Source organism: Pseudophryne corroboree, chromosome 1 (genome assembly GCF_028390025.1).
Source record: "Pseudophryne corroboree isolate aPseCor3 chromosome 1, aPseCor3.hap2, whole genome shotgun sequence".
Classification (NCBI taxonomy): domain Eukaryota; kingdom Metazoa; phylum Chordata; class Amphibia; order Anura; family Myobatrachidae; genus Pseudophryne; species Pseudophryne corroboree.
The window spans coordinates 1117045095-1117072476 of NC_086444.1; the positions used below are offsets into that span (position 1 = coordinate 1117045095).

At 42.8% G+C, this 27382-nt stretch overlaps 2 protein-coding genes across 11 annotated transcripts in view; one reads left to right on the plus strand and one right to left on the minus strand.

Annotated features, from left to right (window-relative positions):
- Window positions 1–7131, plus strand: part of FAM114A1 (family with sequence similarity 114 member A1) — a 156213-nt gene extending 149082 nt beyond the window's left edge. For all 8 annotated transcript variants that reach the window (XM_063922606.1, XM_063922568.1, XM_063922550.1 and 5 more), the window contains exon 14: window positions 5243–7131. In XM_063922606.1, the coding sequence (XP_063778676.1) occupies window positions 5243–5338 (96 nt within the window). In that variant the 3' untranslated portion in view covers window positions 5339–7131. The remainder of the gene's footprint in view (window positions 1–5242) is intronic.
- A 1214-nt stretch (window positions 7132–8345) lies between these two features.
- Window positions 8346–27382, minus strand: part of LOC134927742 (uncharacterized) — a 104441-nt gene continuing 85404 nt past the window's right edge. For 2 of the 3 annotated variants that reach the window (XM_063922662.1, XM_063922645.1), the window contains exons 4-5: window positions 13048–13167; window positions 9899–10505 (exon numbers count right to left, since the gene is read on the minus strand). In XM_063922662.1, the coding sequence (XP_063778732.1) occupies window positions 10393–10505; window positions 13048–13167 (233 nt within the window). In that variant the 3' untranslated portion in view covers window positions 9899–10392. Of the gene's footprint in view, window positions 9459–9898; window positions 10506–13047; window positions 13168–27382 lie in introns of those variants that run through there. The other variant, XM_063922653.1, reaches the window with a different exon arrangement.

Below are 27382 nucleotides of genomic sequence, written 5' to 3' on the forward strand. Positions count from 1 at the left end.
GAAATTTTACATACGACCGTATTGTTATTTATACTGTGCGTTTAATATTGAAATTCATTTTTGTAAACAAACATTCTTAAAATCCCAGGCAACGCCGGGTACTCCAGCTAGTGTAATATAAATATCTTTTACCTGCCCTTAGGAAGGTATCAGGGCATGAAGAAGGTTCTCTCCCCACTTATATGGGTAGAGATCTTTTTATGAAGAACTGTCACATTTAACATTCGGGAGCTATTGATTTTTATTTGCCTTAAGGACACATTTAGTTGTTTGCCATAACTACTTTAAAAAAGGAGATTTATGGTTAAATCTCTTTCTGCGAGGTACACTGGGTTCCACAGGGAATACATTGGGGTGTAGAGATGGATCTTTATCCAGAGGCACCAACAGGCTAAAGCTTTAAACTGTCCCAGAATGCATTGCGGGGCCTCCTCTATAACCCCGCCTCCAGGCACTGTGAGCTTAGTTTTGTTAACCAGTCCAATGCAGAAGCAGGTAAAAGAGAAGGCAGATGTTAGCCACATAGAACCACGTTCTCACGACAGAAGAATGTACCAGCGGCTAATGCCATACAAACCCAAAGAAGCTAAGTGCGTCAGGGTGGGCGCCGTGCGGAATCCAGTATACCTCACAGAAAGAGATTTAACCATGGGTAAGTCTACCATAAATCTCCTTTTCTGCAGCGGGGTACACTGTGTTCCACAGGGAATACATCTGGGATGTCCTAAAGCAGTTCTTCAAGGGAGGGGATGCTTCCTCGCGGGTATGAGAACCCGGCGTCCAAAGGAAGCATCCTGGGAGGTGGAAGTATCAAACGCATAGAACCTAATAAACGTGTTCACTGAGGACCACGTAGCCACCTTGCACAATTGTTCTGCGGATGCGCCACGACGGGCCGCCCAAGAGGGTTCAACAGACCGAGTAGAATGGGCTTTAATAGCAGCAGGAGCTGAGAGTCCAGCCTGCGCATAAGCTTGTGCAATCACCATTCTAATCCATCTGGCCAAGGTTTGCTTATTTGCAGGCCATCCACGTTTGTGGAAACCAAACAGTACAAGTAGGGTATCTGACCTCCTGATAGAGGCAGTCCTCTCCACATATATATGGAGAGCCCGTACCACATCCAAAGACCGTTCTTTGGAGGACAATTCTGAAGAGAAGAAGGCTGGAACCACAATCTCGTGAAAAGATAACACCACCTTAGGTAAATAACCAGGACGAGTTCTAAGAACTGCTCGGTCACAATGAAATATCAAATAGGGCAGATGACAAGACAGGCAGTAGATTGCGCCCGGAGCTGGGGGAAGGGCTACAGGTCAAGCGCCTATGCTGGTCCTCACCACCGGGTAATATGGAGCCTTATTAAAGTGGATATTTTACTATCCGACCTGTGCTCCCATGCCCTGGTGGATATAGTGGGGTCCCTGCTCTGTCACAGTGTCCACGCCAGCGACGTGATTTAATGGCGGGTCCCATCTGGGGGACCCTCTCACCTCCTCCCTTAGTAGCAGCCACGCGAACCAGGAGAGCATCTGCAGTGGTGTGCCTAGGATCCGGAGCGCCTCCGCTGCAAGTACCTGGGAATAGAGCCAGCGGTAGTATGCGACGCCGCTGGGGAGGTGATGGAGCTGCAGCACAGTATGTCACACTGGCATATGAAGTGCTGCTGCCCTTGAAGTCTTCTAAAAAGCTTTTCAGGGCTTTTCATGCAGGCACCAACTCTAAAACTGAGCTCACAGTGCCTGGAGGCGGGGTTATAGAGGAGGCCCCGCAATGCATTCTGGGACAGTCTAAAGCTTTAGCCTGTTGTGGCCTTTGGATCTAGATCCATCTCTTCTCTACACCCCAATGTATTCCCTGTGGAACCCAGTGTACCACGCTGCAGAATTAAGCTTTTTATTGACATTCTATGGTAGTAGAAGTTGCTCTGCTATTATGGTGTCACCCCCTCAGATTGTGTTATCAAGCTGCCAGAGCACTGGGCAACTGGGACAGTCATGTCCCCACGTTCCCTTTCTCCTCCACAGAAGACAGGATCGGCAGCCGGGTGTCCACTTCCGGGGAACGTAATCCGGCACCACCGCAACCGGAACTCGAGGCCCCGGATTTCTCCAAAGAGATGGCAGGTGGCGGTTCCAATTCAGAAGTAGATGCGGACAGCAGTGGGAAGTGCCTGGTAGTACAGAGGGGCTACCGGCGGAAGAGTCTGCAGAAACCCCAAGATGTCAGGGGGCATGGCTTTGAGATGCAAGGCCGCTGCCCTTTCCCAAGCACTACACACAATGAATGCAGAACTTCCTGTAGTAGCTATGAATAAATGTGCAAAACTGCTGACGCCACAACCTCCACCACCACCGTTCTCATGCCAATCACTTCTTTCTCACTTACATTATGACACACTAGAGTTTCTCCCACTTAGTGCCACATTGCACAGCTCCTACATTTTGCCAAATTTTATTGCCCCCACATTGTTCAATACTGTTGTGCCCCAGTTCACATTAGTAGTGCCACCAGGTTACATTATTCCATACAGTGCAGTTTTTCTGACCACCCCATTACTACTGACCTTGGGGCTGGTCCGTTCTCATAATCCTCTCCTAGCCTGGCGCTCCACACCAAACCACGCCTTTTCCTCCTTCATGTCTCCTTTTCATCAGCCCCCTCCTTTTGGACAGATGTTCTTCCTTCCCTTCTGTGTCCTGGCAGCAGGTGCTACCTGGAGATGCGTCTCTTATATTGCTGTATTGCTGCCTTTTTAACGGTCAGACTAGACTGCTTAGAAGCTGCTAGTGGAAAGGATAGGAGGAGCTGTCACTCTGGGCAACAGTACTGGTCACCACCACCTCATTGGTTACTGTCACTGCAATCAGATTTGTGGCAATTTGAGCTCTACCTCTTCATGGTAGTGGGCGGAGCATTGACGCACGGGTGCAAACCAGGTATGACCTGGCTCCCCGCTGGGCCAGTCCGATCCTGTAAATGGAGATTGTACATGTGTGCACATTATACAATCCTCTGACAGGTCGTTAAATTCTCAGATTATCTGACACATAATTGTACAGTGTGTACCCAACTTTAGTATTGACCTTGGTCTTACAAAAATCATGTTTTATATGTACTTCTTGCAACTTTGTCATGTGCCCAGTGGTAGGCTGGCGATCCAGGTTTAACAGAGTCTCCTTTGTGTGCTTTGATGCGCACCCTTCCTTCTGGAAAACATATTTTCAGCCTCTATGTGTCTCTAATGTCAGGGGAAGTACTGGGGGGTGGGGGGGGGGATTATAGTCTTTATGACTCTTAGGTCCTCTCTTGGTTCTCCATGCACAGCTATGGCATATGCCCAATTTCAGAAGATACAGATACAGTGATAGACTGGGTCTCTAAAAGAGTCCTGGTAATATAGCTGTTGCACGTAAAAGGGGCGTGGCCGCATCTCACAGGGGCATGTCGCTCCCTCTACCCCCGTGTATTACGGGACATGCCGGGAGTCATGGGAGTGCCACGAATCACGAGTCCCTGGCCTCGTGGCATGCCCTCGGTGGCTGAGTAGATCACAGGGAGGCAGAGCTGCTCGACCGGGCTTTTAGGGCTGACCAGTCGATCAGGCTATCGCCCCCTCTGGTATTTGCCAGAAGTGACAGATGTCCAGTCTGTCTGTTTACAGCTATATATACTTCATAGAGTCTACTGGATGCTGGTACTTTCAGGGAAGCTTGAATGCTTGTCCTCCACTTTATGTCCTAAATGTGGAGCGTCCATTGCTGACTTCTGCCATCTGGTCTTGTCCACTGATTGCTCATTTTTGGTCCTGGGCCCTTGTCTGTGTGGTTGTCTCTGGTATTGGAATGTTTTTGTTTACCTCGAAAACATGCCTCTTTGGTTTGAGTCTTGCAGATACATTGAACCACTACCTACGGAGCTATGTTACTGTACTTTTTAGACTAGGTAAAGTATGTATGGCTAAAGAGCAGATGGCTCTTGCCTCTTGGATTGGCCTAGTTAATTCCACTGTATCCCATGAGAGGTTTATATATACACCATAAGAATCTGCTCTTCCAAATTTGATAAGAAATGGTCCCTTTGGCAGTCTACCAGACATGCCTTGGATGTGAACCTCTCTCTTGACTCATTTTAATCTTGTCACGGCCAAGCAGAGTGCGCAGCGGGGAACCCGGTGCTTACCTGTCCAGATGCTGCAGCATTGTCTGCTCGGCAGAGTGGCGGGCGTCCAGCGGGAAGGGGTCTGGGGTACAACAAGCTGATGAATCGGCTCCCACCAGGTCTGGGTGCTGGGCGCTGGCATCTTCTTTCTTCTCATGTGATCAGGCACTAACCAATCCTGGCACTTAGTTGTTCAGCTGCTCTCAGGCTACCAATCCTGGCTTCCCAGCAGGTATATGACTGGGCCAGCTATGAAGTTTCAAGCTGCCAGTGCAATGATGTTCACAGTCTAGCTGTGTGCCTCTTGTGAAATTAGTCCGATATTACTCCATCGATTCCAGTCCGATATTTACTCCATTGGTTCCTGTCCGATACATCGGCTGCAGTCCAATAATTACTCCATCTGCCCCAGTCCGATAATTTCTCCATCGGCTCCAGTCCGATAATTACGCCATCCGTTCCAGTCCAATATTGCTCAATTGCTTCCAGTCTGATAACTCGCTCATCAGTTCCATTCCAATACCTGAATCCACAGTTCTAGACCGACACCAGAATCTCATACTCCAGTTCAATATCTCAAATTTCCAGATCTCTGTCTGTAATCCATATCTCCCAGTCTCCTGCCTATCGGTTATTCCAAGTTTATCTAGAGCTAGTACTGCGTGACCCAGGCAGGGGGCCCGCGACCTGCACGTGAGGCGCAGCGAAGCCAAAACTTCCTTGGTGAAAACCACCGGCAGGAACTATATTAAGCCAGCTACTTTCAAGACTCCAACTCCAGGATCCGTACCAGTCAAGGATCCATATCTGGATTCACAAAAACCCCACAGTGTGACATATCTCTTGTGTCCTGTGGGTGTTCCTGCCACCTCATTGTGTATGATTATGCTGTTACTGGATTATGTTCTGGCGTAGACGTCTGTACTGTGTTTTATTTAATCCTGTTTTTGTTCACTGTTGCTCTTGCTGAGTCTATTCCTCTTATGCTGTAACCTGAATGCTTTATTATTTATTTCCTTTTTCATTTGTTGTATTTAAAAAAAATGTTTTTTTTTTTAAATATATTGTATTTATTTTCCAGGGAAATAACAGCAAAACCTACATTCAAGACGCTTTCCGGCTTCTGCTACCTGTACTGCAGTACTCCCACATACAGGCAACCTCTCCTAAGGTGTAACACCCTCTCTATCACAGCACCTCCGAACAAAGCTGTGTCATGTGACTGCAGCGTCTATAGCTGATTGGTTGTTGGGGATACACTGCTGGGTCCGGTATATGCAAATTTGCACATTGTAGGAAAAAGAAAAAAAACAATGTTGGGATTTTTTAAGAGTAGATGAATTCTATAGTTATTTAAAATGATTCTGCTTAAGAAACGTGTGAACAATGTATCAACAGATTTACAGCAAGAATAGGGATAGGTGTCTGGCAACGAGTTGCACAAATGCCACAATGTGTTTGTCCAAATGACACCTTTACAAACTCATTGCTGTTAATGAAGGAGGGTGTCCCTGCCCGGACAAATTGCTACGTACAGATCGGTTGTGTGAGCTGGTAGCAATATCCTGTCGAGTCATTGTTTACCGCAACGATTAAAAAGACATGATTTCAATATTTCAATCTAGAATATCACTTTTACTACTCTATGGGGGGAATTCAAATATTTGAAAAGTCAGTTGGGTGTCTGTTTTTTCCTTTCTTATAGACAGGGGAAAAATACACCCAACCGACTTTTCAAACATTTGAATTCCCCGCATATATATTAGTAAGCTGTTTCATCTGTAGAAATTCACTTATGGATCTTTACATCCAAGGTGATGTGCAAGAGAACCCATTATTACTACAATGCCACTTTTTAATGACAATATTTATACTATATCATTATGTGATTGTAGCGTTATTTTGAATATGCTGATGATGTCACGATGCAAAGTAGATTTCCGATGCTAGTGATGACCTTTGGGCAGAACTGACGGATATACATACTGTACCTTGAGAACAAACACTTCATTTAAGTTGTGTAAATAGGTTTCTAAAAGAGGAGCTATACTGGAGTACATGATCATTTATTAGGATCAATGTATTCAAGACACCCCAGGAATTTATGATGCCCATTAGCAATGAGGATAATACTGATATATTGCACAGAATTGATGCAAAATTCTAAAAATTCTAAAAATCGATAAATAGCAAAATCTCATACAAACCTGTTACCATATAACGGTGAGGTACAAAGCATTGTTGTTGTGTAAGAAATGGCCTGGGTATGTGGCCAGACTACACTGGACCTGGCCGTGGGTGGCACGCCAGTCATTTTGAACATTATTGTCTTGTTTACTAATAATTAGTTATTTCCATGTTATAGGTTTGTAACCATGGGCTCAATTAGGGACAAGATTTTTCCACTTATTTACATTATGGGGATAGGTGCAGTGGGGGTTGGGTCCATTTAAAGCTACGGCCCGGGATGGATTGGCTTGGTTGGCGTGACTTAGACACTGGTCTAGGAGATTACAAAATGTAAAACAGGGCCTGGTGCCGACTACAGAGACATAGGACATTTACAGCCTATTTATATGCTTTTCTTTCAGAGATATATTTAAATAGATTGCGCATGATTACATTGAACAGCAGACTCTCATTACCTCTGTAGAGTGGATTTACTATTGCAATATGCTTTCACCTCTTCATTTCCAGATCTTTCAGCTTTGAGAAACCATCGCTCTTCTTGTTCCGTTTTACATTTCAGAGTTTGTCCTCTAATTCTAACAATCCATTTTACACTACACGAGTATAAACCGATGCAGCTGTCAGTGAGGACATACATCAGTCTCTAATAGAAATGGTTTGTGTCTAAGTGAAATTGCTGCTCCGCCTGCGTGGCGAGTGTCAGCTGTTCTAATGTGGACAGATAAAAGATCATTCCATGTTTAAGTGATATCTGTAATAAACTGGTGCTGACCCGAGAAATGTGTTTTGGTTTTATTACTGTGAACCCAGAAATGCCTTCCTACTGAGCTCTGTAAATGGTGAGTTTCATCTGACAGTGTATGGCCGGTATTACTGATGAGAAGAAGCCGGTCTGAGGAACTGATCAGCTAAGAGGCAGCTGTGAGCCACTAAAGAGAGAGATATATAGGGCTATATTTACTGAGGTGAGGCATAGGCGTGCGCAGGGGGGGTGCCTGGTGCGCACAGGCAGCCCCTAATGTCTGGTACCCCGATCTCACATGCCTGATGCAGCGATCGCCGAGCAGGCTGATCACTGTCCCCTCTGCGCTGCACCCTGTCAGGACTGCATTACTGACTGGACGCCTGGGTCAATCAAGGGTGCCACTGCCACCGGCTTTCAAACTCCCGGCTCCACCTCCATGTACAAAAACAGCGTGATGTGATTACGTCATGCTGCTCGCACGCCCACCCGTCACACGGAAAGAGAGGGGGAGCCAGACCAGGCTGAGGAGGAGCAGTGTAATTGCAGTGAGTGCCTTCAGGGGTGTTTGTTTGGTGCACACCACAACATCTGACAATGTATCTGCATTATTAGGATTGGTACAAGGGTGGATATTTATATTGTGTTGACCGTCAATAGATGGTGCTAGACATACCCAAAAGGCGGTGCTATGCACACCATTCCGACGGTGCACCCCCTAATAAAATGTGCTGCGCACGCCTATGAGGTGAGGGTTTATAGAGTGGAGATGTTGCCCACAGCAACCAATAAGATTCCACTTATCATTTGTCTAGCACCTTCTGTAAGATAATAGATAGAATTTGATTGGTTGGGTATGTGTTGGTCACAATACTGAAGGCGGGATCCCGGCATTTAGGTGCCCAGTGGGGGGTTGAGCGAGTGCATGCAACCGTCAGGATAGTGAGGGTGCGGGAGCCAGGTGCCAGTCACATAAATACATCCTGATTGGTTGTATGGGCAACACCTCCACTTCTAAAACCCCGCTCTTTAGTAAATATACCCCTTGGAGAGGCTGATGTATTGACAGAAATATCCACTCCCTTGTACCTTGTATGCAGTCATCAGTTAGAGCAGCCTACTAACAAGGATACAGCTGCAGTAACCAGAGGCACAGCCCCCGATGGGTAACTGAAGCCTAGTGGATTAGTGTATAAATAGGTGTAGGATTATGTGTCAGTGCCCGCTACAGAGCATAATAAAATAAAGGACACAAAGCACATTGTTTTTTTACTTGTTCATATAATAACAAGATACATAGCAGTAACATATGTAACTGATATACTTTATCCATTAAGTTCTTAAGAGATTATCACAACCAATCCACTGTGGTAGAGATAACATCACAAGGTGAATTACTCTCGGAAAGATGCTGGATTTCCTTATCTCCCATCGGATCTCCGTAACCTTTAGCTAGAAAACTGCCTGATATACTGTATTTCTGCACTAGGAGGTGCCCCTGTGGTTTTTTTATATTTCAGATTTGTATTCGGTGTGATTCATTCAAGGTGTGCGGCCACCCTGTAACAAGGATATTACTAGGCACTTTACATATGCATATTTTTCTATTGTTTTATCACTTTGACCCCAGAAATGCCTTCCTTCTGAGCTCCTGTAAATCTCTGTACCAGCTTTCCGGCTTTGTATCGTTTCAAAATAACACCACCAAATGCAGTGATTGTGTCAGTAAGCTGTAGCTGACATGGTTCATCACAAACCTGCATCTGTCAGCAGAACTAAACTATCCGTATCTTCCCTGTGACATCACCAAGCTACCGGCAGATTGGATGCATGTACTACTGCTTACTGATTCCTGTATAACATAGGTCTGCAAACTCGGTCCTCATTACCCCACACAGTGCATGCTTTGCAGGTAACCCAGCAGGTGCACAGGTGTATTAATTACTCACAGACACATTTTAAAAGGTCCGCAGGTGGAGCTAATTATCTCACTTGTGATTCTGTGAGGAGACCTGCAAAACATGCACTGTGTGGGGTCCTGAGGACCGAGTTTGCAGACCTATGCTGTATAAGAACGAGGGAATGTAAATACATTTTACTTTAGGACATATTTCTCCTTGTACAATGGCAGTCTTAGGTTTATGTGGTACTATAAGCAGCCAAGGAAGCACAGTAAGAGAATTGTCATATAAAGGGGATCATTTTGTTGTGTCTCCTTATGGTATGAGATTGCCTTTAGTGTATATAGATATCCGTATGACAAGAGCAGCTTCTGCGTTCTATGCGATGTAGTATAGAGGGAATCACTCGTGCGCTGCATGTTCAGCAATCACAGGGAGAAACTGTACAGTGTGGATTTTTTTTCCTATGAAAGTATGAATAAAAAAGTAATAATAATATGTCACGTTCTGGAGAAAGAAATGATTCTTAGCTGTAATTTGGGCCTGCTGGTTACATTTTATTACAGGGTGTTTCACATTTCAAAATCCCGTTCTTTAGAAATTGACAGCCGGTGCAGATGGTTACAGGGTGTTCTCCTGGGATACGCTGCATTATACCCCCGAAACTGAGGGAGACACTTCCGGCAGCTCCTTGGACCCGATTCAGAGATGGACGCAGATCGTTGCATGCGCAGCCAGATCTGCGTCCATCTCCTCACATGCTGGGAGACGCCCAGCAGAGGGAAGGCCGCTCAGCATGTCTGACGGGCTGCCTTCCTGGAAGCAGCCACACAGTGCGCATGCGCAAACCACCCGAATGCAGATGCTGGATATAGACGTGCGGTTGCATTCAGGTCTGAATGACCCCCCCAAGTCGGTAACTGTGGAACTGCAGTACAGGTCATATAATGTCATCACGGCTCAGACACTGATGAAATTGCTGGCTGCACTTACCACAGATAATACAGGTTGAGTATCCCATATCCAAATATTCCGAAATACGGACTTTTTTGAGTGAGAGTGAGATAGGGAAACCTTTGTTTTTTGATGACTCAATGTACACAAACTTTGTTTAATATACAAAGTTATTAAAAATATTGTATTAAATGACCTTCAGGCTGTGTGTATAAGGTCTATATGAAACATAAATGAATTGTGTGAATGTACACACACTTTGTTTAATGTACAAAGTTATGAAAAATATTGGCTAAAATTACCTTCAGGCTGTGTGTATAAGGTGTATATGAAACATAAATGCATTCTGTGCTTAGACTTGGGTCCCATCACCATGATATCTCATTATGGTATGCAATTATTCCAAAATACGGAAAAATCCAATATCCAAAATACCTCTGGTCCCTAGCATTTTGGATAAGGGATACTCAACCTGTATGAGTTTCCTCCAGGCGGTGTGAGTGATATTACATATTCTTTTCCTGTAGATCTTGTGATCCTTGATCGTTCCTTGTTATCTGCATTAAGATCACATTTATAAGACATATAACGTACTGGTTTCCCTATAGGGGAATTTACAACAAACAAAGATGATAGTGAATCAGAGAAAAGCACAGCTTATAGAACGCAGGAGATTTAAATGGTCTTTAATGGTCCATTGTGAGAAGAGGAGGAGCTGTGATCAGGGCTCTGTGGGTGTGGCCATGTGGGCAGATCCAACTCCTACTCCCTACACCCCAATATATCTCCCGAAATACGTAAAAATAGAAACAGAATTTGAATACTTGTGATATATGTCCGATCATGTGGCCGGGTGGGCGGCTGGCCTTCATCATGCTGTCATGAAGAGTGATAAAAACCACCAGAGGCATTATAATTAATATAAGAAATAAAGGAAGCTAGGTCAAACAGTATTTTGGCTGTTATGTACTGTGGGTCCGCGGACATTATAGTGCATAAATTACCTTATCTGTTCTGCTTAGGAATCAATTATAAACACAAGAGAGGTGTTATTCACACCTCAGATCCCGGCGCAATTAATTAGTTTAATTGTTTGATTCAGCTGCACACATTAAAAGGATTAGCTAAATCCTATAGCAATTGTATTAAAGAAAAAGAAAAAACAATGGTGCGCTTGAATACAAACCAAATGTATTTGTTTGTATATTAATATATAAATCTCAGTAGTGTGTCTGCTTTCACTCACCACCGAAATAAACAACAGAGAGTCTGCCTTGATTGATAATATATTTTACTGAAAAGATAAATAAACACACATACATAAATAACTAAACAGCTAAAATTCTGTATATTCCACACACTACAATAGGGGCAGATAGGATCCACTGATATTGCAAGAACTAGGCAGCAGTAGTATAATTATATTGATGGCAACAATATATAAGTGACACTAAACAGACTTGTCCAAATCTGTTACATCCAATTATGTCACACTGAATAAAATACTGTAACAGCTGCCAATATGTGTCACATGCAAGTTTCTCACAACCACCTGCTACTGGCGTCCCAGTGCAGAGGATAGATTGTGTGTTCTTACCCGACCTGCGGGAATGTCCGGTGTTTAAATGCACGCACCTGGAGAGATGGAAATTCTGTATAGTTTCAAAACTGTGCTGCTCACCGCCGGTGCACAGTATGTAGATTGCAATCTGAACGGACAGGTAAATCTGTGTGATGCCAGTACACTTTTTGCGGTATGAGCGCTGAGGTGTTACACTCACAGGTCCTGGCAAGCGGACAGCAGGAGCTCCGGTCAGCGTCTCGGATATGACTACCGCCTGTAGTATGGCCGCTGGAGTTAGCACACTCTCAGGTCCTTGGCAGGTGAACAGCGGACTTTCTAATCAGCGTCTGAGTTAGGGCTGTCGCTTGTACTCAGACCGCTGAAAGAGATGCAATCTCAGGTGCTGGCAGGCTGACAATCGGGAACTCCGGTCAGCGGCTTTATGCGTGTGGATCCTTCTGTCGGTGTGTGGTCGAACAGACAGGGAGATGACGTCAACGCGTTTCGTCCCGGGACTCGGGACTTCCTCAAGACGCTGATTAGAAAGTCCGCTGTTCACCTGCCAAGGACCTGAGAGTGTGCTAACTCCAGCGGCCATACTACAGGCGGGAGTCATATCCGAGACGCTGACCGGAGCTCCTGCTGTCCGCTTGCCAGGACCTGTGAGTGTAACACCTCAGCGCTCATACCGCAAAAAGTGTACTGGCATCACACAGATTTACCTGTCCGTTCAGATTGCAATCTACATACTGTGCACCGGCGGTGAGCAGCACAGTTTTGAAACTATACAGAATTTCCATCTCTCCAGGTGCGTGCATTTAAACACCGGACATTCCCGCAGGTCGGGTAAGAACACACAATCTATCCTCTGCACTGGGACGCCAGTAGCAGGTGGTTGTGAGAAACTTGCATGTGACACATATTGGCAGCTGTTACAGTATTTTATTCAGTGTGACATAATTGGATGTAACAGATTTGGACAAGTCTGTTTAGTGTCACTTATATATTGTTGCCATCAATATAATTATACTACTGCTGCCTAGTTCTTGCAATATCAGTGGATCCTATCTGCCCCTATTGTAGTGTGTGGAATATACAGAATTTTAGCTGTTTAGTTATTTATGTATGTGTGTTTATTTATCTTTTCAGTAAAATATATTATCAATCAAGGCAGACTCTCTGTTGTTTATTTCGGTGGTGAGTGAAAGCAGACACACTACTGAGATTTATATATTAATATACAAACAAATACATTTGGTTTGTATTCAAGCGCACCATTGTTTTTTCTTTTTCTTTAGGAATCAATTATCCCTATTTGAAACTGTTTCTCCATGAACCAATGATGGGTGTGTGTAATAGTGCTGATATTTCGAGCACTTGTTTTACATAAATTAAAATGTGTGGGTATAAAACTGCTGAATAACATTGCAGGCACACACCAAGTTGCTCATACAAATCAGGCAAATATCAATATACTTGGCAGAATCAGTGCAAAGAAACGTCATTATTCAGAACAACATGCATTTCATACTTACAAAGTGTCATCGGAACTGTGTTTTTATCTTTCATGACTTTGCAAGCAACAAACACAAGCCCACAAACAAAAACTAGCGGAATCAGGAGGAGCCAGATGATACCAAGCGTTCCGCTAAAGCCTGTTTGTGAAAATTAATAAATGATCAGTACACAGACAAATTTATGGTTATCTTTACAATAAAGAAGGGATAATAATTTGCACATACCTTGAAATATGATAATCAAGTAAATCAATCATCATCCATTTGTGTTAGTGAAAGCCAAATAACCTACCAGCGTGTCTTTGGGCTACGAGATGAAACCATAGTACCCAGGCATAATGCACACAAGCTCCGACTCTATGGAACTCCCTTCCCCGCACAGTGCGAGAGGCCCCAACTATAGAATCCTTCAAAATTAGACTCAAGACTTTCCTTTTTACTCCAGCATTCCCATAAATGTCCCTTTGGTATCTCCATGCTTCTGCATTTTATGAAAAGCTGTTCTGTACTTAATTATTTTCTGTACTATATTATGCTATGTATCTGTTAAGCGCCTTGAGTCCTATTGGAGAAAGAGCGCTATATAAATAAAATTATTATTATTAACACGGGGAGAACATAAAAACCCCACACCCTGAGCATGCTCTACCAGTACATGGGCCATTCGCCTAGCCGCTATCTCATCAATACACATAATTAGCCATACCTGTACAGAAGTACATTTATTTCAGACACATTTAAAGGTAAATATAAAGATCCTGTATACAAGTGGGGATCGAAAGTCTGGGCACCCCAGGCAAAAATTAATTTTAATGTGCAAAAAGAAGCCAAGGAAAGATGGAAAAATCTCCAAAAGGCATCAAATTACAGATTAGACATTCTTATAACATGTCAAAAAAAGTTTGATTTTATTTCTTTTTTTTATCCACTAGGGGTCACTGGAGTACTCTTGGGATATGGACGGCTTCCGCAGGAACAGAGCACTGAATATTTAAATTTAGAACTCTCCTCCCCTCTATATCCCAGAGTACCTCAGTGTTTTTTCTGTGCTCACCGCACTAACAAGGCTTGTGTGGAGCTCCCACACTTATTTTGAATTTATTTATATTTTTATTTTTAACAACTTTATCCCCATCCCTTTCCCCCTTTCAAAAGGCGTGGGTCCGGGATAGTGGAAGCTGCTACAAGCAGCTGTGGCGTGTCGGTCCTCACTACAGAGCACCCTCACAGCCAAGTGCAGACTACCTGCAGAAAAGGCTGGACAGAGCTTGCAGAGAAGCCCCGCCATAGCCCCTCTCCACAGGTGTCCAGGTATGTTGGGGGACGGGGCGGTCAGCTCACGCTGCCGCCCCGCTGTGTGGGGACACTGTACTGTAAAGCGCCGCCCACCGCTATGTGAGCCGCCCGCCGCCGCTGATTGATCTTGTGAGCGGATGCCGAACCCGCTCAGTCCCACCGCTCAGAGCTGTGCCGGCCACATTTTCTTCAAACCATAGTCGCTGCTTCACGGCTCTATGGAGCGCGCTCCCCGGCTCACGCTACCCGCTCCGGCTCCTGCTACCCGCTCCCCGGCTCCCTCTACCTCGCTCCCCAGATACTTGTAAGTTCCCCGGCTCTGTGTACCCGTTTCCCGCTGGAATAGACAGCGGTACACGGAGCACAGGGGGGGGGGGGAAAGTCTCTCAGCAGCTGCACGGGGGGGAAGGGGAGAAGTGTATCCATAGCAGCAGCAGTATGAAACGCTGCATGGGTTATAAGACAGCATAGGCTATTAAGCCTTTCTTAACAGAATTTGTTATTAAACAGATTATTCCCAGGTTATATATGTTTTGCACAAAATTATAACCTGTACTGTGATTATAACTGTAAGCATGGCATGGGGGTCATTTTAACCATGCTTCCTGTTCTTCCTGTTGTGATTCCAGAACGTTCCTGTCCTACATCTCTACTCCACCGGAGGCGCAGGGGTGTTAGTGGGAATTTTGGATTAGATTTCATATAGTACTGGCCACGTGCACTGCACTTGGCCAGATATATATATATAGACACACCTTAGTACTATTTTACTGAGTCGTGCAAGTTGTCTGTCTTTGTGTATTGTATTGTATTGTCTGTCTGCATAATGAGTAAGGCACCAGCAAAAACTAAAAAGCAGTTTCACTGCAATGTCTGTAAGAGTGTGTTACCGGATGGATCTACCACATGTACAGTATGTTTTGTGGATTCCGCTACGAATACAATTTCTGCTCCGGTTTCAAAGCCGATTTCAGTACCGGACCCTCCATGGGCTATGCTAACAGATGTCATGGCTGGATTGCAATCAGAATTGGCCGCCGCTCGACAAGAGCGGGAAGCAGCAAGATCTGAGTCTAGGGTGAGACCGCTAAAACTACCGGAGGGGTCTCAGTCTTGCCATAAGTCCAAGTCCATTTTGGGTAGGAGGGATAAATTTCAATTGTCTTATGATTTACCAGTTTCTGCTATGTTGCATTCTGACGATTCTATGCCAGACCTCACTGCACAAGATGAGGGTGAGGAGGGCGAAGTAGACCAGCAGTCAGATAGCGGAGATTTTGACAGCCCAGGCATTGATAATCTCATCAGAGCGGTGCGTCAGTCTCTGAAGTTTACGGAAACTGAGGAGCCTCTGACAAATGATGAAGTCGTCTTTACTAAACGAAAGAGATCTCCAAGGTGTTTTCCAGTTTCGGAATCTCTTAATAAGATGTTAGTAGAAACACGAAAGAATCCAGATAAACGGTTTTCTATACCTCGCAGATTTAAGTCTAGTTACCCGTTTCCAGAGTCTGTGACATGTACATGGGAGAATCCGCCAATGGTGGATTCGTCTGTGTCAAAACTTACAAAGAAATTAACCATACCAGTACCAACGGCTACTACGCTTAAAAACCCTTCAGACCATAAAATAGAAGCTATGCTAAAGTCCATTTATATAGCAGCAGGAGTGTTGCTTAGTCCTGGGTTGGTTGGCATTTGGGTTACTAAGGCACTAATTGTATGGATAACAGAACTCAAGTCTGCCCTACATGACGATCACCTTATACTTCTTGCTGATCAAATCTGTGAAGCTGCTGAGTATCTATGTACAGCTTCTACTGACGTCTGTCAGCTCACTTCTCGCATTTCATCGTCGCTAGTTACAGTACGACGAGCACTCTGGCTGCGTTCTTGGCAAGCGGAGGCAGAGGTCAAGAGGTATAGAGGCGTTACCTTACGGTGGCGAGAAGTTGTTTGGTCCTGAATTGGACAAATGGATTTCTGAGGCCACGGGAGGAAAGCCTGTTTTCTTACCATTGCCTCCAACGGTACCTAGACGGAAATACTCTGGCCCGGCATTCAAATCCTTTAGACCTCAGCCCTTTCGAGGCCGTGGTAGAGGAACAGCCATGCCTGGTAGACGAGGTCGAGGACGTGGTTTCCACCAAACCAACACCAGTCGTGAGGACGCTAAGGTCACCGACAAGCCAGTGGCATGACGGGCTCCCAGCCCATCTCGGATCTCCAATTGTGGGAGCACGCCTTTAGACGTTCCATTTGGCGTGGTTCCAGACGTCCACAGATGGGTGGATCCGCAATTTAGTGTTAAAAGGTTACAAAATAGAGTTCGACTGTCTCCCGCCACTGCGGTTTTTCAAGACAGGACTGCCTCTCTCGGACGACAAGAGGGCGGTTCTGCAAATTGCCATTCAGTCCCTGCTGGATTCAGCAGTTTTGATTCCGGTCCCTGTACAACAACAAGGTCAGGGTTATTATTCCAGTCTGTTTGTGGTACCAAAGCCGGATGGCTCAGTCTGGCCAATATTGAACTTAAAGGGCCTCAATCAGTACGTCACTTACTACAGATTCAAGATGGAATCTCTGCGGTCAGTAATTGCAGGTTTAGAGCCACAGGAATTCATGATTGCGCTGGATCTCAAGGATGCGTACTTACACATTCCGATTTGGCCACCTCATCAGAGGTTCTTGCGGTTTGCGATATGGCAGAACCATTACCAGTTTCAGGCTCTACCGTTTGGCCTCTCGTCAGCGCCTCGGGTATTCACCAAAATGATGTCTGTGATGATAGCTCATCTCAGATCCCTGGGAGTGATAATAGTTCCGTACTTGGACGATCTGCTCATGCTCATCAAAGCTCCGTCTCAACAGATGCTCCTCCAACATGCTTTGCTAACGTACAATGTTGGATTGTCAACTTCAATAAATCACATCTAATTCCGTCTCAACGACTTCAATTCCTAGGTACGATTCTCGATACGGTAAATCAAAGAATTTACCTACCAGAACAGAAAGTACAGATTATTCGTCATCTGGTACAATTAGTGCTCAAGCCACGCACAGTCTCAGTACATTTGTGCATTCGCCTCTTAGGCACAATGGTGGCGGCTTTCGAAACGCTTCAGTTCAGAAGATTTCACTCACGTCCTTTTCAACTGGATGTGCTCGCACAGTGGTCGGGCTCGCATCTGCAGATTCACCACAGGGTGAGGTTGTCGCCACAGGCCAGGGTATCTCTACTCTGGTGGCTCAAAGTACACAATCTAACCGCAGGGAAACGGTTCGGCGCCTGGAATTGGATAATTCTAACGACGGACGCGAGTCTCAGAGGTTGGGGAGCTGTAGTTCAAAATTGTCAGCTCCAGGGTCTCTGGGCGGATCACGAAAGATTGCGGTCTATAAATGTCCTGGAACTCCGGGCAATTTACAATGCGCTACGACAAGCAGTACACATGCTTCGGTCTCAGACTGTCTAGGTGCAGTCAAACAACGCGATGGCGGTCGCGTACATCAACAAACAAGGAGGAACGAGAAGCCGCATGGCAATGCGGGAAGTAGCTCGAATCCTCAATTGGGCCGAGCATCACCAAGTGATCTTGTCGGCAGTGTTCATTCCGGGAGTGGACAACTGGGAAGCGGATTATCTCAGCCGTCGGGATTTTCATCCAGGAGAATGGGCATTAAATCCAGAAGTGTTTCACATGTTGGTCCAGAGGTGGGGTTACCCTCAAGTAGACCTGATGGCATCTCGCCACAATCACCAAACGCCCCAGTATGTGTCCAGAACGCGAGATCCAAAGGCAGTGGCGGCTGATGCTCTCACAATCGCGTGGCCGTACAGCCTCGTGTATCTGTTTCCACCGTTTCCGCTGCTCCCTCTGTTGCTAAAACGGATCAAAAGAGAGTCCACCACAGTCATACTAGTGGCGCCTCATTGGCCTCGGAGAGCTTGGTTCTCGGATCTCCGCGGACTACTCGCAGACGATCCTTGGCCGCTCCCACTTCGTCCGGACCTGTTACAACAGGGTCTTATTGATTTATGGAATCATATTTATGAATATTAATATTTAATATATCATATATGGTATTTAATATATGGATATATTTCAATTAATATGCATTTATCATATATATCTGCAAATATATTATGTCAGGCTTACAAACTAATTGGCTGATACATATATGCAGTCCTTATACATATGACTTATGAAGTTATTAAGTTAAGATTCCTTAAAGAGAGTTCAAGCTTGAATATTACCGCTCTTTTTATATGATTCTTTATTTACAGGCAGATCAAATCGTACAGAATAAGATATACACAGTAGTGATATATATACTAATTATAATTATATATGCTTCCTTCGTTACATAACATAAAACAACATGACATAAGTTTCACAAACAGTTTCAATTGCTAACATAAAATGTATACTTGCAAGTTAAAGATTGCCATCCCAAGAATCATTCCTTCTGCATGTTCTCCATGACTTCTCCTCCTGACTGACTTCCTTCCTTCTCCTTCTTCTTCTCCCTCTCCCTCTTCCTTCTAACTCCTAACTACAAGTCTGGTCCTTTTATCTCATATTTTACCAATTCAAACTATCATATTCTCATAGTTTCCAATGGAATAGGTAATTATAGGTTTGTCAGATTCCAAGGTGTAATAAAACAAACATTGAACTGGGCTGTCGTGTCCTGTTCACGGAGGCATGGTGTCATAAAAGTGTGGTGTCCACACTGCCTTAAGCAAGTATAGTATTGTAAAATCTGGAATGTCTTTTCATCCAAAGTTCTGTTGTATTGACAAGTTTTCCTGGGGTCGGTTACACAATGTTTTATCAATGGATGTGATCTCTTTTCATAGTAGTTAATTTATACTCCCTAGCTTTTAACCTTCACTGGACAATAGACAAACCAGTAGATTCTGATCTACTGTAAGCACACCTGTGAATTCCAATGACCAACAGAGCTCTGTCACATACCTATTATCATTTATGGCCTAATACCTTTTCTCTACAATGACTCTTGATCTTACTGTAACCTCTCTGGCCTTATTTATGACTAGAGCAGAATAAACCTGTTCCCTACACTATTTTTTACCATCTTGCTGTAAAACACAAATATACAGTATATCTATATAAACACATACACAAACCTAATCTCTTAAATCAGCTAAACATTACCTCATACATTCAAACTTATTTCATATCTATTCCTTACTATATATATCCAGTATACTGTCCACTATGGTAACATCGCCTATTTATAATGAATTATATTTTGATTCAGACAATATCCATTGCCCTAATATTAGACGAAGTGCAGACAATTACCTATAAGGCAACAGTCGCCCCCTTGTGGCCATGAGAAATTATTTTGATTGGCCACACATTAAACTAGCGTAATTGCTTCCAAATACATTTCAAAATATTTCTTCAAAACATAACTTTTGTTGTAACCCTAATATATACCATAAGTGTAATAATAATAACCATTGTGATTTTAAAAATCTATAAAAATTCTTAGCTTACCTAACCTTATTCTACTTTTTAACTAAAGCAGACAAGACTGAGGTTTTTATTCAGTATTCATGAGGAAAACTAATTTCTACAGACATTTGGAATACCATAGCCCAATTGTAGACCTTTTTTCTGTATCTGGATCAGTACGTTTGGACATTTTTGCTGTTCTTGTATGTAGCAATTTACTGGGATAAGACTGTCATCTGCGTGGTTTGCTTGCAATTGGAGATGCCTTGCGTTTGCATTATGGCCTTGCGTTTGCAACATTTGCACCATTACTAGAAGTAGAATTCTTCGTAGCAGCTGCTCCTTTGCTTGCCATTTCGCTGTTTGAGGCAGAGGGCTGTGTACGTCGAGTGCTGTGTCTTGAACATTCAGTACTTGTGACGACCCTCAGTAATAGTAATAGTCTTTATACAGTCTTTAGCAGTTCTGTTTCCTTTGCGTTTATCCAATGCCGCAGTTGTGACCAGTGTCCATATTGCTTTTGCACAAACAGGTTGTGATTTTGAATAGAACAGGCATATATGAAACAGTCTTTTTTTTTTTTTTTCTTTCTTTCTTTCTTTCCTTGCTTGTTAATAGTAGGTCTTAATTGTCTTCGGGCAATAGTACCACAAATGGCTGTGAGTAGTACACCTACTCTGTTCTGTATTTCCTCACTGAATAAATTACCATGCAGTCTTAAATCTCCTTATTCTACCTTGTACCTATTTATACATCTCAATCTTACATAAACTTATACCAGTTTAACCCATATAAAGGCGTTTTCTATCCTACCTATATTTTGACTAATAATTATTTAAAATGCTTTTGATGTGTATATAGTAACATCCTATCAATACAATAAATGAATATAATTTTGCTTCAAACAGATATTAAATATCATTTAGGAATGGCTTTAAATATATCTAATTCCATCCAATATTATTTTATATGCAGCCATGTGCATATACAGTGACCCTGTTATGCTACAAATAATTATCTTAGACTTGTGACAGTCTTTATTAAGAGAATTATTCATCCCACTTAATAATCTCGGCCCAATTTGTTATAACGTGGTATACCATCCTGTATTAGATATTTAATTACTTTTGAAGCTTTTACGAAGGAAGCATAGGTAGTATCTATTGTGTAATATATAAAAAAAACATAAAATATTTACAAGGTATATATGCAATGATATAAAATATATCTCAGACAAATGTTTACATATATGTGATTAAGGTATATGAAGGGATGAGACAGTTCTGTATAATCACAGTGATGAGATGTGCTGTACACTGTTGTGGGAGTGTACATGTAGTTTGAAAGACAAGTAATGATTACTTGTGATGAAAGGGTTAATGAAAACCTTCCCCTTTCTTGTGAAACTGGAAAAATCCTTGAGGATTTGTCCATATATCAGTCTTTAGGGATGCTATGTAGATTTTGCTGGATAGCAGCGATGAAAGGGTTAATGAAGACCTTTTCCCTTGTAAATTGGAGTCTTTTTGGAGTCTTGCACCATTCTGTATACAGGTTGCCAGGATTACTATGAATCAAACAAAAATACATACAATGACTATCACAGATATTTATACAGTGATTTAACATAGCTTGCTATGCATTCTGTCCTATCTGCTGCATGTTATCAGGTACAGAATTTACAAATGTGTCTTTTAACGATTGAATAACAAACAAACAATTGTTTCTGGCCTGTGCCAATCTTTCCTGTCACATTGTGTGTCAATGACAGCACAATTGTCGCTGCAGATATGATGCAGGTTTAATTTGGAAACTGTGGCTGTTTGAACATCAAAGCAAACAATGGCTTCATTGGATCTAACAAGTAAAGGAATGATACTACCGTATTCACTTGTGACCATACTCCCTTGTGATGCAGCCTGGTCCCAGACTGTCTTTAACCATAGCGTTTGCTGCTTGGTGTGGCTCCTTAGTTTGGAAGAATCTTGGAGCTTCTGAAAAAACCTACTTTTGTGGGGAGAGAAACTTGTTAAACTTTGCCAAATATGTATTGCAGGTCCCAGGGCTTTCTGTCTTTCCACACCTGTAATAAAATGGTTATGGCACCAGGGCATAAAAACATTTTCATCCTGGTGATCCTTTTTGTCATTGTTAATTGGTGTGTGGTTTGCAGAATGACACTCTGCATGTGGTCTCTCTGAGAGCATGCAAACATTTGCACCATCACTAGAAGTCTCTGAGTGCTCTGTGGGGGTTACATAAGTTTGGGAACTTTGTTTGTAAACATGCATTCCTGAATTAATTTCATGGATTTTCCCTTTAAACATGTTTCCAGGTGAATACATTTCAAGGTTTGCAACTCTGGTTGCCATGGGAGTTTTCACCATGGGGAACTTCCCCACCCCTGTGTGCACTGTACTGCTGCTATCAGTGTTTAAATCTGCTGACAATTCACCTTTGCCTAAGGGCATAACAAATTCTTCATTTACATTGGGAACTCTGAGAGTGTATTCAGCAGAATACTCATAATCTGAGTTACAATGATCTTCCCCCTTACTAGACACAGTATAGGGGACATCTCCTATTGCTGCTACCTCCTTTACATTAATGTGCTGTCTGATGATAGACACATCCGGCACATTGCTACTTTCTTCCTTTACCACAGAGGCTGTTCTGCTGGTGGTCTGTGTGACCATAGCAGACTCCATGCGCTGCACATTGATGCAGTCCTGCAACATGTAACTTTCCTTAATTTTAGGATCTTGACTGATTAAGTCATTTCTGACTCCTGTAGACTCTGTGTACAGAGTTTCACATACCTCAACACTATTCCTGTTTGGTGTTTCTATCTCAGCTTGCTTGCTGGATGTTATCTCTTCATCAGAGATCTTGACAATTTGATTACAAACTGTCAGGCTTTTCGCTTCTGCCCCAAACTTTTTCTGTTTATTTTTCTGTTTAAGGGACTTAAATAACGAATGCATTTTTGCATTAATGGTCAGGCACGCCTTACGAAGACGTGAACCTGATTCTTCTTTACATTTCTGTTTGGCTTCTAGAGCCGCAGTTCTGCGCATTTTTCTAAATGCTACAGAAAACTTTTGCATTTTTAACATTTCAATGCTAAATTTATATATTCTTTGTTTTTAGTACTGAAGGTATCCTCTCCTTAAGATTGACCGGTGTCTTAAGGTTAAACTCTAATACCTGGTACATTTATACATTTATTTGGAAATACTCTTTTCCACTGTGCACATTTTCTATTCTAGGCCTTTAAATTCTTTATTCTCATTTGTAACCTATTCCACTGTGATCTTGTATTTTGCCAGCAGGCTTATAGCCTTTGGTGCTGCTTCCTAATAGATATTATGTTAGTTAAAATAACGTATATTGCACTAACACATTTATCCTAGGTTATACAGAATACAAAATTGACATTACACAATGGTAATAAATTTTCATAGATACATCCCCACCGTGATTCTGCAGATTTGGTAGCCAGCTTATAGCATCTGCTACTCCTCATAAATATTATAGATCAGATAATCAGATTCAGTAATAACAAGTCCAATTCGTGGTCGCCAATATTGATTTATGGAATCATATTTATGAATATTAATATTTAATATATCATATATGGTATTTAATATATGGATATATTTCAATTAATATGCATTTATCATATATATCTGCAAATATATTATGTCAGGCTTACAAACTAATTGGCTGATACATATATGCAGTCCTTATACATATGACTTATGAAGTTATTAAGTTAAGATTCCTTAAAGAGAGTTCAAGCTTGAATATTACCGCTCTTTTTATATGATTCTTTATTTACAGGCAGATCAAATCGTACAGAATAAGATATACACAGTAGTGATATATATACTAATTATAATTATATATGCTTCCTTCGTTACATAACATAAAACAACATGACATAAGTTTCACAAACAGTTTCAATTGCTAACATAAAATGTATACTTGCAAGTTAAAGATTGCCATCCCAAGAATCATTCCTTCTGCATGTTCTCCATGACTTCTCCTCCTGACTGACTTCCTTCCTTCTCCTTCTTCTTCTCCCTCTCCCTCTTCCTTCTAACTCCTAACTACAAGTCTGGTCCTTTTATCTCATATTTTACCAATTCAAACTATCATATTCTCATAGTTTCCAATGGAATAGGTAATTATAGGTTTGTCAGATTCCAAGGTGTAATAAAACAAACATTGAACTGGGCTGTCGTGTCCTGTTCACGGAGGCATGGTGTCATAAAAGTGTGGTGTCCACACTGCCTTAAGCAAGTATAGTATTGTAAAATCTGGAATGTCTTTTCATCCAAAGTTCTGTTGTATTGACAAGTTTTCCTGGGGTCGGTTACACAATGTTTTATCAATGGATGTGATCTCTTTTCATAGTAGTTAATTTATACTCCCTAGCTTTTAACCTTCACTGGACAATAGACAAACCAGTAGATTCTGATCTACTGTAAGCACACCTGTGAATTCCAATGACCAACAGAGCTCTGTCACATACCTATTATCATTTATGGCCTAATACCTTTTCTCTACAATGACTCTTGATCTTACTGTAACCTCTCTGGCCTTATTTATGACTAGAGCAGAATAAACCTGTTCCCTACACTATTTTTTACCATCTTGCTGTAAAACACAAATATACAGTATATCTATATAAACACATACACAAACCTAATCTCTTAAATCAGCTAAACATTACCTCATACATTCAAACTTATTTCATATCTATTCCTTACTATATATATCCAGTATACTGTCCACTATGGTAACATCGCCTATTTATAATGAATTATATTTTGATTCAGACAATATCCATTGCCCTAATATTAGACGAAGTGCAGACAATTACCTATAAGGCAACAGTCTGTTCCTTTACCCCGATTTACCGCGGCTGCGTTTGATGGGGTGGTTGTTGAGACCGCCCTCTTAAGAAGAGAGGGCATTCCAGAATCAGTTATACCAACCATGTTACGTGCTAGGAAGCCAGTTACGGCAGCTCATTATTACAGAATTTGGCGTGCCTATATAGGTTGGTGTGAAGCTCGGAAGTTTCCGACATCATCTTTCAAGTTATCCCGTCTTTTGTTATTTCTACAGACGGGATTAGAAGGAGGACTGCTTTATCTACCCTAAAGGTGCAGGTATCTGCTTTGTCAATTTACTTTCAAAGACGATTGGCTCTATTGCCGTCTGTACACACCTTTCTGCAAGGTGTCTTCAGAGTACAGCCTCCATTCATTCCACCTACAGCGTCATGGGACTTGAATCTGGTTTTAGATTTCTTACAGTCTTCATATTTTGAATCCTTACAACAAGTGGATATTAAGTTTCTCACTTGGAAAACAATTTTTCTCCTAGCCTTAGCTTCGGCAAGGCGTGTTTCAGATTTGGGTGCCTTGTCATGCAAGCCACCGTATTTGGTGTTTCATGATGACAGCAGAACTTCGGACGAATCCCGCTTTCTTACCAAAGGTAGTGTCATCTTTTCACATCAATCAACCAATAGTAGTTCCTGTGTTAACAGGAGATTCTGGAACTTTACATGTGGTACGCGCACTACGCGTTTATGTATCCCGAACGTCTACAGTTCGTAAGATGGGTTGGCCAGCTTCTAAGCAGACCTTATCCAGATGGATTAAACTGACCATACGTCAGGCTTACCTTCGTGCTAGGTTACAGCCGCCTACATCAGTAACAGCTCATTCCACACGTTCTGTGGGAACTTCATGGGCAGCTGGTCGTGGGGCTTCTACGACGCAGCTTTGCCGTGCGGCTACATGGTCATCACGTTTATGCGCTTTTACAAGTTTGATACGTTTGCGGCATCAGCATCTAGCTTTGGCCGCCTAGTGTTACAGGTGCCAAACAGCTCTCCCACCCACGGGGGAAGCTTTGGTACGTCCCAAGAGTACTCCAGTGACCCCTAGTGGATGAAAAAGAAAATAGGATTTTGGTACTTACCAGGTAAATCCTTTTCTTTGAATCCATAGGGGGCACTGGACGCCCACCCAGAGCAGTTTTACCTGGTTTGTGGTAAGTTCAGGGGATCTTATGGTAACACATTCTCACCGACTGGTTCAAAGTTTCAAGTTCTATCGGTTATGGTCCCAACTGTTTAGTTGTCAGTAACGTTATGTGTCAACTTGCCTACACTCGCCTCACACACTTTCTTAACTCACACAGCCTACTGGACCCACTTCAGTCAGGATTTCGTGCCCAACACTCCACAGAGACAGCACTGACTAAGGTTGTGAATGATTTGGTCACTGCTAAATCTAAAGGACATTTCTCTCTCCTTATTCTCCTTGATCTCTCTGCTGCTTTTGACACTGTTGACCACTCTCTTCTCATACAAACACTACAATCCCTAGGTATTCAGGACACAGCCCTTTCTTGGTTCTCATCCTACCTATCTAATCGCTCCTTCAGTGTTCGTTTCTCTGATTCCACCTCTACTTCGCTACCTCTCTCAGTTGGAGTACCGCAAGGCTCAGTCCTAGGTCCTCTGCTTTTCTCTATCTATACCACATCTCTTGGCAAACTAATCAACTCTTTCGGATTTCAGTACCATCTGTATGCGGATGATACTCAAATCTACCTATCCTCCCCTGATTTGTCACCATCTGTATTGGGCCGTGTCACTGAATGCCTTTCTGCCATTTCATCTTGGATGACATCTCGCCACCTCAAACTTAATATTTCCAAAACAGAATTAATTATATTTCCACCGGCCAATAGTAGTTTCCAACCTGATATCTCTATCACTGTTGAGAACTCTGCAATCACCCCTACCCCACAAGCTCGCTGCCTAGGTGCCATTCTTGACTCTGAACTGTCCTTTGTTACCCACATTCAATCTGTCTCAAGATCATGTTACATACATCTAAGAAATATATCCAAAATACGCCCTTATCTTACACAAGACACAGCAAAAACTCTAATCCATGCTCTCATTATCTCCCGCATTGATTATTGTAATAGTCTCCTGACCGGTCTTCCCAAACATAGGCTCTCACCACTACAATCCATTTTGAATGCAGCTGCGAGGCTAATCTTCCTTGCCAGACGTTCATCGTCTGCAGATCCGCTCTGTCAGTCCCTCCATTGGTTACCGGTATTCTACCGTATTAAATATAAAATACTTTTACTCACATACAAGGCTATTAACCAAACTGCACCAACATACATCTCTTCACTCATCTCAAAATATCTCCCTACCCGACCTCTCCGCTCTGCACAAGATCTACGTCTCTCATCCACACGCATTACTTGTTCACACTCAAAATTACAGGACTTTATCCGGGCTTCACCCACTCTGTGGAATGCCCTCCCACGCACAGTAAGACTCGCCTCTAGTCTCCAAACCTTTAAATGTTCCCTGAAAACTCACCTCTTCAGACAAGCCTATCAAATTCCAGACCCACCCACATAACCTTCAGTGCTTCCCTATCTAATTACATCCTCTGTAGAGTATTCATAACCTCACATATCTTGTCTTTCTTTAGTCTCACATCCTCCTGACACTTGGA